General features: G+C 45.4%; 1 protein-coding gene across 12 annotated transcripts in view; it reads right to left on the bottom strand.

Moving 5' to 3' along the window:
• The window catches only part of dock7 (dedicator of cytokinesis 7), a 71,660-nt gene that overhangs the window by 25,013 nt on the left and 32,874 nt on the right, over positions 1 to 13,773 (bottom strand). For 9 of the 12 annotated variants that reach the window (XM_064935950.1, XM_064935947.1, XM_064935948.1 and 6 more), the window contains exons 19-27: positions 9,715 to 9,946; positions 9,202 to 9,366; positions 8,846 to 9,015; positions 3,038 to 3,127; positions 2,233 to 2,328; positions 1,625 to 1,765; positions 1,311 to 1,424; positions 875 to 1,042; positions 192 to 331 (exon numbers count right to left, since the gene is read on the bottom strand). In XM_064935950.1, coding sequence (XP_064792022.1) covers positions 192 to 331; positions 875 to 1,042; positions 1,311 to 1,424; positions 1,625 to 1,765; positions 2,233 to 2,328; positions 3,038 to 3,127; positions 8,846 to 9,015; positions 9,202 to 9,366; positions 9,715 to 9,946 — 1,316 coding nt within the window. Of the gene's footprint in view, positions 1 to 191; positions 332 to 874; positions 1,043 to 1,310; positions 1,425 to 1,624; positions 1,766 to 2,232; positions 2,329 to 3,037; positions 3,128 to 6,216; positions 6,310 to 8,845; positions 9,016 to 9,201; positions 9,367 to 9,714; positions 9,947 to 13,773 lie in introns of all 12 variants that reach the window. The other 3 variants (XM_064935958.1, XM_064935959.1, XM_064935955.1) reach the window with 2 other exon arrangements.

Here is a 13,773-nt window from a genome sequence, read left to right as displayed (position 1 = left end):
CTACACGTAAAAACACCCTTAAAATGTACTGACCATAAGCCTTGAGGGTTGAACAAGAAAGAGGGGTCAAATGACCTAAGCCGTCTCACACAAACACAGTAACACATTGAGAGGGTAGAGAGACAGAAACCGACATGCGGGGCAAATGACAATCGCTCTCTGTCACAAACACATTAACTCAGTGTACTGACCCTTCGGCCTCTGGGTCCAGGATGACAGCCAGCTCAGACAGAACCAGTCCAGCCAGGTAGTGCTGCTCTCTGAAGGGAACAGACAGCTCGAACATGTTGGCTATCTTCTGGTCCTGCGCATGGGTGGAGAAGCCTGAGCTCTGTAGAGATGGAAAGAGGTAGGGAGAGATGGAAAGAGGTAGGGAGAGAGGTAGGGAGAGAGGTAGGGAGAGAGGTAGGGAGAGATGGAGAGAGGTAGGGAGAGATGGAGAGAGGTAGGGAGAGATGGAGAGAGGTAGGGAGAGATGGAGAGAGGTAGGGAGAGATGGAGAGAGGTAGGGAGAGATGGAGAGAGGTAGGGAGAGATGGAGAGAGGTAGGGAGAGAGGTAGGGAGAGATGGAGAGAGGTAGGGAGAGAGGTAGGGAGAGATGGAGAGAGGTAGGGAGAGAGGTAGGGAGAGATGGAGAGAGGTAGGGAGAGAGGTAGGGAGAGAGGTAGGGAGAGATGGAGAGAGGTAGGGAGAGAGGTAGGGAGAGATGGAGAGAGGTAGGGAGAGATGGAGAGAGGTAGGGAGAGAAAGACGAGCAGGGGATGATTCAGGGACATTTTCCACACACCTCGTACTCATCCAGATAGGATGTGGATGTGTGTGTATCTGGTGAGTCTGTGTGTGTCTAGCGTGCACATACTGTGCATATCTGACCTGCGAGGTTGCGGAGGACACGCTGGGAGACGGCGAGGCGGGGGGCGTGAGCAGGCTGCAGGGCAGGTTAAGGGTGACATAGTGCTCGTGGCTGCAGACGATCCTCAGTAAGTCCAGCCTCAGAGACTCCAGAGTGGGGTTCTGCAGCATGTACAGCTTAGTGGAGACCTGGGGACACATGGAACGGTCTCTAGAAAACTGCCCAAAACAGGGTTCGATGGAAAGTCCCTGTTGAGGCCGTTTACTCCCAAGTGATACCCAACAGTAATGCGCAGGACAGAGTACTGTTGTGGTTAAAGTCATGTACACAAAGTCTGAAATCTATCATAGTGGTTTCAACACAAGCCTTTCAAATGAAAGTCAATTCTGCAGGGATGTGGTCATTGAGGTGCTGTTATGTTGGGGTGCTAAAGCAGTTTGTTCCCTCTCCCAGTACCTGTTTCCAGTAGGTCTTTATGAGTGAGAAGACGAAGCCTCGGTCCATGACAGACAGCAGGTCATTCAGGAAGAAGGCCAGGCTAGTGTTAAGACGCTCCACCAGCTCCAGGTCCTGATCGAACAGAAACACAGGATCAGAGGTCAGGTTTGAGTCTAGAGAGCGCTACCAACTCTGGTATACATAGAACCCGATAAGGTTCATTCAGACCATTCACTGTATTGGAAGTATCTGTGTGGTTAATGGAATTAAAACATGCTGTGTTGATGTAGGCCACATCTTTATTGTCCCTACGTGTCCCTGTGACAACGTACCTTCTGAAAGCGTGAGACAATGTCCCCAGCAATGGTGCTGACCAGGGCTGTGATGTCATCCATGAAGCGCTCGGGGAAACGGTTCTTCCTGGGCGACTCCAGCCGGTCGGTGAAGTACAGGTGATGGATGATGCTCTTCACCTGGGGGTGTGAGGTCATCAAGGTGAGACAGGGCCCAACACGTAGTGGTAGTCATGGGTCCTCACTATCTGCCCAAGTTGCAAAGTCGGAAGTCCTGCCCAGTCCTACAATCTTCTTAAATCTGATATTAAACCGAACTCCAATCACACTGCGAACCTTATGCCTTACCCTAAATTTAAATGAAAACCAATCATGTTTTGTTTTCAGAAATGTTTCTGATAAAGCCAAATGTTTTACTTTGCAGCTTGGCCATGTAGTGGGAATCGTAGTTATGGTGCCAGGATGAAAAGCACGACAGTGAACCCTTGTCACACTATCCTGCCAACCTGAACCATACGGTCTTTACCTGGATATTTACTTATCACATTGTCCTTTCCAACACGGCTCCAGCAACTATGGTGGACATGTAACCAGGCCACAGTGATACGGCTCGGCAGTGTGAAACTGTGTGTAGTGTTTTGTCTTACCATGAGCTCGAAGAAGAACCAGGCCTGTTGGAGAGCTCCCTCTCTGACGCTGCCACTGCTCACCACCCACTGTAGTGCCAGTTCCTCATGGAACAACTGAGACACAGAGACACACGGACCAGACAGTCAGACAGGTGTAGTACAGCACATCAGACCTGGTTCAACCTGGCCCGGATTTATTTGGTCACTGCAATGGAACCAAAAACACCTTGACCCAGGCAGGTGGTCCTTCTTACAACTGAGCACCGACAGACATTCTACTGCATCACAATCTAGTATTATATAAACACTGTACTATGTGCCGAAATACACAATCATTCTCAATACAGGGGTTCCCTAAACTTTCTCCCTTAATTTATTTAACCTTTAATTAACTGTGATGAGATCTATAATATTAGTACTATAGAATGACTACAATTATAGAGTCAATAGAGTGTTTAAATTAAATCTTGCAGGCAGCTTTTGAGCGTAAGACTGTTAGGGAACCCCTGATCTTATTGTACATATGCCATATTTACTCAACAATCCACTTGATGTGTCTGTGTCTGGTGGAGGCTTCATTCAAATAGAAACGTCAAGTGAGTGCCATTTACCTGAGCAGGGATAACAGTGCTACAGTTAGTGCCTGGTACGCCTCACACACCTGCTGTGCAATACTGTCAACATCACACTTCAAATCACAGCCAAGAGGCGGGACATCTACACTACATCCAACAAATACACATCCACAGACATACACATAAACAGGCGAATAAGGTGAGGGGGCTCCGTATGGCTCTTCCCCCGTGTAGACAGTAGCTGGTACCTTTTTGGTGGGTAACCGTCCTGTTAAAGTTTGCAAGAAACTGGTGCTCTCAGTGTGCGAAGACATGCGGTTGCCACAGCGCTCCATGGCCTATGGGTGGGATGGATGGGATGTGACAACAACAACAGGTTATTGAGGGGCTACGGTTATAGCTGTAGTACCTAGCAGAATTACACACACAGTTAACAAACATGAACACAAACAACAATCACACAAATACACAAAACAGCCCTCATCATATAATCTTAACTACAGTTCCAGTTACAGAATGCCTGAGTTCCCTCATATTTATCTTTCTTCTTACACACATAACCTGATATATATTTTACACAGAAACACCCCTTATGCCTCTAGATATGCAGTTTGTAGACAGTATCAACCTGTGGAAAAAAAATACCTCTGCGAACAACTTACCTCAGTTAAATAAATGAATTTGACTGAATCTTTGGCCATGACTAGAGCCACAAAATAGCCTTTATGACAACCAATGAGGACAGCCATCGTCACAACACAACACCAAGACAGGAAAAGATGACAGAGTTCTCAAGCAGGCAAACACATTAAACCAACACATAATACACCCACATACCCCCAAGCAGACCCCCAGCAGACCCCCCATACACACACTTAGGGCTGGGCGATATGGCCTAAAAAGCATCTAGATTTGTTCTAATTTATGGCCAATTCACAATATCTAGATTTTGTCATTGTTTTCTCTAAATGAGCTTTGATGCACAATTAAAAAAGGTCAAATACACTGCATTTGACAGTCAGCATTAATCTAATGAATTCAGGGCTTCTGAAATTATACATAGGCTAAATATACACCTTCCACAACCATAAGACCCACTAATAATTTAATCTAAATAGTTTAACCTGCTTTGTTGCAATAATCACTGATTTGGGTTTCAAGTCTTCAAGTCAAGTCTAGTCTTTTGTTACAAATGTAACCAGAAACATGCACATTCACTAATAACTTATAGCAGGTATTATAGAAAATTAACACAGTTCTCAAAAACAAATTTATCAAGCACAAGCCCACGTGTTAGTGACTAGCCAGCTAATTGTTATATTTCAGGTTCAGCCAACATGGATCTCTTTACTAACAAGGTAAAAAAGTTGAATTGTTATGAACAAACCTTTGTCTGTCTCCAAGTGTTTGAAAAGCACGCTAGCTGAACACTTTGTTCAGATGTTGAAATCAAGTGGCCTACGTTATTTCTCACAATGAGAACGAGTTGCCAATTCCTTATGTAATTATGTTTAATGCTTATTTCACATTTATAAAACACAGACTAGACAGCTATTATAACAGTCTTTGGCTAAAATGCTGCTAGCGGTACAACACTCCCATTTCAGTAGTGTCTGCTCTGCGCACAATTTGAGTCGTTGAGACATAAAAAGGGTTAACTTCTCTATTACAGTAAATTAATGTCTCAATGTTCATATGACCAATTCGGTTGGACCAAACATCAAATCCGAATAGCGAGTTGAAACCGCTTGACAGAGAGGAAGTGATCTCTCATCTTTGTTGTTGTAAGTGGCAGGGGCTTGGTGTGTGTGTATACATTGAAAGGTGCACACACCCTACAGTCATTGCACACAGCACAGAAAGAGCGAAGGAGACAAGACCAAAAAGACAACATGAGACAGACAACCAGACACACACACACTCCCAAACCCACCCAACACACCACCACATGCAGCAGTATCCCACATCATGGTGAACCCACGTGGTGAATGAGATTAATAGCAGCAGGAGGTCATGCATGGGTTCAAATGATCATGGTTAAGAAGAGGAAACAGGACAGGGAATGAGAGGGTGAAGTCAGCAAATGAAAAGTGGGAAATTAAGTTAGTGGTGCTAGCCTCTGAACCGCCAATTAAATAAAAAATACAAAAAAGTATGAGAAAAGAAAACTAGTTTTAAATTGAGACGTGTAGAGGTGAGTCTTGGCTAGAGGTTCACTGCAACACCTCTCCTGTACTGGGGGTGTTACAGGGTGAAGAGAAATGAGGGGCGGCCCTGTGCACTTGTTTGACATGACTTCAAGCAGTTACTGACAACTCTACAACTTCAGAGTGGGCATAGATTTTTCTTCTCCAACCAACTGGACAGAGGTAAAAATTAGAAAGGTGACAAGTGAGAGAACTAAAGATGGCGGTTAAGGGTTCATGGAGGCAGCTGTGACTTCCTAAGTCTGGTGGTGCATGTAGGTGAGTGGTGGTTAAGAAAGGTAGGGAGCGAGGGGTGGTTTATGTTGGGGGTTAAGAAGGGTAGGTGGAGGTAGGGGTTAACAAGGGTAGGGAGTGAGGGGTGGTTTATGTTGGGGGTTAAGAAGGGTAGGTGGAGGTTGGGGTTAAAGAGGGTAGGGAGTGAGGGGTGGTTTATGTTGGGGGTTAAGAAGGGTAGGTGGAGGTTGGGGTTAACAAGGTTAGGGAGTGAGGGGTGGTTTATGTTGGGGGTTAAGAAGGGTAGGTGGAGGTTGGGGTTAACGAGGGTAGATGATGACGGGTGGTGGATGTTGGGGGTTAAGAAGGGTAGGGGTGAGGGGTGGTGGGGGTTGGGGTTATGAAGGGTAGGGGTGAGGGGTGGTGGGGGTTGGGGTTATGAAGGGTAGGGGGTGAGGGGTGAGGGGTGGTGGAGGTTGATGTTAAACAGGGTAGGGTGTGAGAGGTGGTGGAGGTTGGCGTTAAAGAGGGTAGGGTGTGAGGGGTGGTGGAGGTTGGCGTAAAGAAGGGCAGGGTGCGAGGGGTGGTGGAGGTTTAGAAGGGTAGGGAGTGAGGGGTGGTGGAGGTTGGGGTTAAGAAGGGTAGGGTGTGATGGGTGGTGGAGGTTGGGGTTAAAAAGGGTAGGGGTGAGGGGTGGTGGGGGTTGGGGTTAAGAAGGGTAGGGGGTGAGGGGTGGTGGAGGTTGGCGTTAAAGAGGGTAGGGTGTGAGGGGTGGTGGACGTTGGGGTTAAGAAGGGTAGGGGTGAGGGGTGGTGGGTTTTGGGGTTAAGAAGGGTAGGGGGTGAGGGGTGAGGGGTGGTGGAGGTTGGCGTTAAAGAGTGTAGGGTGTGAGGGGTAGTGGACGTTGGCGTAAAGAAGGGCAGGGTGGTGGAGGTTTTGAAGGGTAGGGAGTGAGGGGTGGTGGAGGTTGGTGTTAAAGAGGGTAGGTTCTGTTGTTGTTGAAGCACCTGCATGGTGTCAGTATCAGAGACAGGGCTGGATCCCCAGGGGGTGCTCTTACACCCCATGGTGTGCACCCAGGAGTTGGAGCGGTCTAGACCCTGAGAGGTCAGGGGGTCGCAGGTCAAAGGGCACAGGGCAGGCAGGAGCAAGGGAACAACGAGCGAGAGGACGGAGCAGCACAGGGGAGGAGAGAACAGCATAGAGGTTTAAAGGTTAAGAGGGTTGAACCGTAAGCAGCAATGAGGAATAATATAGTTAGCTTGTTAAAGATCCCTAATCATTTCATTTACAACTCCTTGATTCACAAAAACAGCAATGCATGAACAGATTAGATAGCATATCCCATCATGACAATCTGCACCCCTCCCTCGGTTCAAAGAAAAGAGAGGGCTGGTTTAGTATCATCATTCATCAGACAGGGGAAACCATAGAAATATAATTAAAGTAATGACTAGAGCATGTATCCCCATTCAAGTCTATGTGCCATAATGGGTGGTAATTTTATTTCTATGGGCCAGCATCCATCCCAAGCATCACGTTAGACCAGACCATTCAGAAAGACAGGAGTGTCCATCACTCACTCATCTGTCAAGTACTTTTGGGGTAGCGAATCAACAAGTCATTTGATCGGGGTAGCGAATCAACAAGTCATTTGATCGGGGTAGCGAATCAACAAGTCATTTGATCGGGGTAGCGAATCAACAAGTCATTTGATCGGGGTAGCGAATCAACAAGTCATTTGATCTGGGTAGCGAATCAACAAGTCATTTGATCTGGGTAGCGAATCAACAAGTCATTTGATCAGGGTACCGAATCAACAAGTCATTTGATCAGGGTACCGAATCAACAAGTCATTTGATCAGGGTACCGAATCAACAAGTCATTTGATCAGGGTACCGTATCAACAAGTCATTTGATCTGGGTACCGAATCAACAAGTCATTTGATCAGGGTACCGAATCAACAAGTCATTTGATCAGGGTACCGAATCAACAAGTCATTTGATCAGGGTACCGAATCAACAAGTCATTTGATCAGGGTACCGTATCAACAAGTCATTTGATCTGGGTACCGAATCAACAAGTCATTTGATCAGGGTACCGAATCAACAAGTCATTTGATCAGGGTACCAAATCAACAAGTCATTTGATCAGGGTACCGAATCAACAAGTCATTTGATCAGGGTACCGAATCAACAAGTCATTTGATCAGGGTACCGAATCAACAAGTCATTTGATCTGGGTACCAAATCAACAAGTCATTTGATCAGGGTACCGAATCAACAAGTCATTTGATCAGGGTACCGAATCAACAAGTCATTTGATCAGGGTAGCGAATCAACAAGTAATTTGATCGGGTACCGAATCAACAAGTCAAAGAAGTCCATGTTTGTAACTCATTTACAAAGTTAATCTGCAATACACTTGGCGACATGGGGCTCCAGACTAACATTTTCCCCTGGTGTTACTGCTGCCATTAACTTTTTCAATTGTTGACACTAGCCCATGATTTGGTCGCACCCAAAAATATTTTTCAGCAGCATCACGCAATAGGAAAAAAAAGGAGTAGTCATCAAAGAATGTCTTTCAGTGTTTTATGTAGTCAGACTACTGAGATGATATTCAATAAATACATTTTCATCTAACATGAATCATGCATTCCTGCTTGGACAAGATGTTTTGATATGCAACCTAATCTAGTGATTGGGGTTGAGAATAGCCCCTTTTTTGGTATATTTTACTGTCAAAATAGGGCTCCATGAATTTACCTTCATCTTTATGTGCACTAATATTACATACAGGTTTACTTCAAATTTGTGCTATTTCACCATCTGAGAAAGTGGAAACTCAAAAAACATTATCTAAATCGCTAACTCTAAATACACCGCAAGTAGCCATTAATTAATCAAACATTAATTTAAAGTCCTAAAAAAATGACAAAGGTTGCATCGGTAGTAGCCCTTGGTATAATAGCGCACTTGCGATGGCTGATGCGCATTTTGCGAACTCCGTATTTCAAAGCCATATCAGATACCTCGATTGCAAAGCATTGTGCTTTGAGCTCAATATTGAGAGCTGAGAAAACAAAATTATACCTACAGAAAGCTGAGAACCTCCTCTCTTGAACAGTAGTTGCTTCTAAAGTTGTGTTTTTTTATACAATTGCATTTGGAAATGTTACCCAATCAGAACGCATTTTTCGGGGTGCACGAAGGGTAGAGAGAGTGTGAGGGACTCGCTCATTTGGTCTATAGCAGCCGGCCCAAGCAAAACAGGCTCGGTGGTTTCATTACAGGAATCATGAGGATAAACTTTCCAGTTTGATCAAATCATGGTTTTATCAGCACAAAAATTGTGAATTGAGGTGACCAGGTAGAATGTGCAGATTGCACCAGTGCAATCAATTAAACATTTTACTCCACAGCCAAGACAAATGGTTGCAAAATGTAACTAAATGGTCTGGAGCCCTGCTATCTCTAAATATTGCTCTCCATATAGTATCATTCAGAATAGATTATTCTCTCATTGAAAGTAGAGGTCTAAACCACAGATGCGGAGGACTGACTGTACCCCAAAAGTACTGACAAACAGAACATAATGTATGCCAGAGGTCTGGTCTGTGGGGTGTCTCTTACCTTACTGCCGATGATGGAGCGGACCTCGTCGTCAGGGGACGTGGGTGTTCCGGAGATGTCCGGGTTACTGTTGCTAAGGCTACGGGAGCGGTTGAGGTTTAGGCTAGCTGGTCGCTGGGCTGACCTGGCCATGGTGGCATAGTGGACTGAACCACCCAGCCCTCCAGGACCTGAGACAAAAACACACATGGAACAAAACAATGGAAGTCAGGAACGGAGGGTGTGGACACTTGCTGCTCCTGATAAACGCCATTTTCCTAAAGTCGCCTGACGTAGCAAATAGTCTTTATGACCTGGATGTAATGAATTTAACAGAAGTAAAACAGATCGAACGTAAACAAGAACAGACAGTGTACCTGGTGAGGGGAAGTTGGGGTCCATGTTGGGCAGTCTGAAGACGTAGTATATATAAGAGGAGAGCAGACTGTTTCTGCCGTGCATGTCCTGACTGGTGTCTAGGTACTTGTGGAGCCGATTCACTATGGAGGCCATCACCTCGAACGAGGCCTGGCCCAGATTCACTATAGACACACAAAGACAGACAGGAACACACATACTTAGGACTAGACGGTACAGTACATCGTAGTAAGAGACAGTACAGTCAGTGACAGCAATCCCTTGCTGTTTAGTAGTTTAGAATACGTAGCGGTAGGGTTACAAACACAGTTGAGGGGGTTATTTTTTGGAATTAAATGGAGGGTTATATTATAGTTCACACAAGGCCTAAGTTGTTCTTAGGTTACACTAGGCTTAGGTTACACTAGGCTTAGGTTACACTAGGCTTAGGTTACACTAGGCTTAGGTTACACTAGGCTTAGGTTACACTAGGCTTAGGTTACACTAGGCTTAGGTTAAAGGGGATAGTAAACCTATCTGTCCTGCGATGACAGGCGGCCGCACCACCAGCACCACCAGCTTGTCCAATAGGAGGTGGAGGAATCGGACGATGGGCTCCAGCTGGGAGGAGTTTAGTGCTGCGATGCTGGACTTTAGCTCCGCCTCCAGGTTATTCTCCATGATGCGCACGTCTCCAATCCGCACAGGGAACATGTGCTCGTCCAGGGCATGCACCAACGCAAAGAACTTATCCAGGTACTGGTCCTGGTGGAAGGAGGTAGGAGAGAGAGAGAGAGAGAGAGAGGGAGGGAGGAACAGGAAGAGAGGAATGAAAGGACACAAAGAAAGCCAAGCTTCAATAGAAGGAAAATAAATGTGAGCTCCCACTACACAATGAAAGTGCTGTAACTGTGTGCTCTGTGGTTCCAGCCCATGTATAGAGACTACAGTAGAGTTGAGCCCAGCTCAGTCTCATCCACATAGACCAAGTGATTTATGATCACATTAGCACCAGGCTAAGCTGCTGGGAAAACACTCACCCTCTTCAACCCAGTCCCCCCATCCCCACTACTACTCCACCCCCCCATCCCCACTACTACTCCCCCCCCTCGGACAGCAAATAGAACAGAGAGATGGAGTGGGCTCTACTAAATAACACAAGTGAAGTTCAACCACTAATGAACTGAGGGACACATTACTCCTCCCACGCTGAGCTATTCTGTCTGTCTCTGATGGTCTGATATCTCACACAGATACAGCGCATTCACTAATTATTTGGACTTGGTTTTAAAACGAAACAATGACTACAAAAACGTTAAAGTGCAGATTGTCAGCTTTAATTTGGAGGGTATTTTAATTGTATGCTATGACTACATCAAGCTTGTGACTCTACACATGTTGGATACATTTGCTGCTACTTTGTGCCCAGTAGAAATGAAAATGGTAAATAATGCATTGTGTCATTTTGGAGTCACTTTTACTGTAATTAAGAATAGAATGTGTTTCTAAACACTTACATTGTGGATGCTACCAGGATTACAAATAATCATGAATGAATCGTGAACAATGATGAGTGAGAAAAAAAGAAATACTAACCTCCCCTGTTATTGTAATGGTGAGAGGTTAGCAATAGATTTAGAATGGCCCACTATCAAATGGGCAAGAACAGGGGCAAGACAATAAATACATGATCCATATGCACCGGAATAGGGAATGCAGCCCACTTCCCCCGGTACGTTTTTCACTCATGTTGGTAGGCTGCTCTGGTAATTCCACTGCAGTGACCTGGGATATTCTGCCATTGGCTCTCCAACCCTGTTCCTGCAGCTACCCAGTGCTTCATTTGGGAAACCAAATGAAACATCGACAGTAACATGTTTTCACAACAAAGCATACTTCATGAATCTGTTGACAGCCCCTCTGCACGCTGGAGAATGGAATGAAGGAGGGGAGGAGAGAGAAATTCACGACGGTGAGATCTTCTGTAGCTTAAAAAGGTAATGTGTCTTCACATGAATTATGATTTTTTAAATGTATACAACTCCTTTTACTAGGCTATTCAAAATCAAATACAAAATCACTATAATTGTACGCTAAATCGGAATTGTTCAAATTAGTGGATTCGGCTTTTTCAGCCACACCCGTTGCGGACAGCTGTATACATTTGCGCATACAGCGAATCAATCTCCATAGAAAAACACTGGCAGTAGAATTGTCAGTACTGAAGAGCTCAGTGACTTTCAGTGTAGCACCGTCACAGGATGTCACCTTTCCAACAAGTCAGTTCAAATTTCTGCCCTGCTAGAGCTGCTCCGGTCAACTGTAAGTGCTGTTATTGTGATGTGGAAACGTCTAGGAGCAACAACGGCTCAGTCGTGAAGTGGTAGGTCACACAAACTCACAGAGTGGTGAAACACGTAGCGCGTAAAAATCTGTCCTCGTTTGCAACACTCACTAGCGAGTTCCAAACTGCCTCTGGAAGCAACGTCAGCACAAGAACTGTTCGTCGGGATCTTCATGAAATGGGTTTCCATGGACGAGCAGCCGCACACAATCCTAAAATCACCATGCTCAACGCCAAGCGTCGGCTGGAGTGGTGTAAACCTCACCACCATTGGACTCTGGAGCAGAGTAAACGCATTCTCTGGAGTGACGAATCACACTTCACCATCTGGCAGCCCGATGGACGAATCTGGGTTTGGCAGATGCCTGGAGGACAATACCTGCCCGAATGCATAGTGCCAACTGTAAAGTTTGGTGGAGGAGGAATAATGGTGTGGGGTTGTTTTTCATGGTTCAGACCCCTTAGTTCCAGTGAAGGGAAATCTTAACACTACAGTTTACAATGACATTCCAGACAATTTTGTGCTTCCAACTTTGTAACAATAGTTACTTTCCTGTTTCAGCATGACAATAACCCATGCACAAAGTGAAGTCCATACAGAAATGGTTTGTCGAGATCGGTGTGGAAGAACTTGACTGGCCTGCACAAACCCCTGACTTCAACCTCATCTAACACCTTTGGGATGAATTGGAATGCCAGCCAGATTTAATTGGCCGACATCAGTACCCGACCTGACTAAGCTCGTGACTGAACGGAAGCAAATTTCTGCAGCAATGTTCCAACATCTAGTGGAAAGCCTTCCGAGAAGAGTGGAGACTTATAGCAGCAAAGGGGGGACCCATGATGCCCATGATTTTGGAATGAAATGTTCGATGAGGAGGTGTCCATATACTTTTGTGTATATAGGCCTATGCATAAACTCTAATATGCATATGGGTGATTTCAATTCATCCTCAGCTTAGAAAGAGCTTGGCTTTGAAACAACATCCACAATGACCATGTTTTCCACTCAGTTTAAACCTTTTCTTCAAATTGATCAGGAGGAAGGGAGTAAAAGGTATTAAAACCAGGACACTGTTTCAATGATAAGTCTGATGTGATTAGAGTGTTGAGGGACGATATAGCCCCGAGTACCAGGCCATTAGCAAACTGATGATCGTTAGCGAGTTGAGGGTACTACTAACGTGTCCTGAGTGCACAAGACGACATTACCATCTCATAGAATTTTACTGCAGTCATGACTGCCAGTGTGGTGTTGATACAGTCACCATAGCAGCCCTAGTTGTCATCATACCACTTTTGACTTCGACACTGATAACAGGTTTAGTACCACCATACTCGATGCCATCACCATACATGACCATATTAATAGAATGGTAAATCTATTGATAAACTGGGTAAATCAAGATGTAGTCTAGGTCTATTCACAATATTTTGTTGCTCCCTGCCTACAGACAGAAACTAAAAACAAGAAGCTCCCGCGCTCAGGTCTGTTCAATGCTGGTCCGACCAATCTGATTGCACGCTTCAAGACTGCTTCGATCACGTGGACTGGGATATGTTCCGCATTGCGTCCAACAACAACATTGACGAATACGCCGATTCGGTGAGCGAGTTCATGAGAAAGTGCATTGATGATGTCGTTCTCATAGCAACGATTAAAACATTCCCAAACCAGAAACCGTGGATTGATGGCAGCATTCGCGTGAAACTGAAAGCGAACCACTGCTTTTAACCAGGGAAAAGTGACCGTAAACATGACCGAATACAAACAGTGTAGCTATTCCCTCCGAAAGGCAATCAAACAAGCTAAGCGTCAGTATAGAGAGAAAGTAGAGTAACAATTCAACGGCTCATACACAAGAGGTATGTGGCAGGGTCTACAGTCAATCACGGATTACAAAAAGAAAACCAGCCCCGTCACGGACCAGGATGTCTTGCTCCCAGGCAGACTAAATAACTTTTTTTCCTGCTTTGAGGACAATACAGGTGCCACTGACACGGCCCACAACCAAAACCTGCGGACTCTCCTTCACTGCAGCCTACGCGAGGAAAACATTTAAACGTGTTAACCCTCTCAAGAAAGCGAAGGTAACTGAGCTAAACGACTACCGCCCCGTAGCACTCACTTCCGTCATCATGAAGTGCTTTGAGAGACTAGTCAAGGACCATATCACCTCCACCCTAGACCCACTCCAATTTGCTTACCACCCAAATAGGTCCACAGACGATGCAATCTCAACCACAC

Source organism: Oncorhynchus masou, chromosome 24 (assembly GCF_036934945.1).
Source record: "Oncorhynchus masou masou isolate Uvic2021 chromosome 24, UVic_Omas_1.1, whole genome shotgun sequence".
NCBI lineage: Eukaryota > Metazoa > Chordata > Actinopteri > Salmoniformes > Salmonidae > Oncorhynchus > Oncorhynchus masou.
Note: the sequence above shows the minus strand (reverse complement) of the source record. Positions and strands in the feature narration are given on the sequence as shown.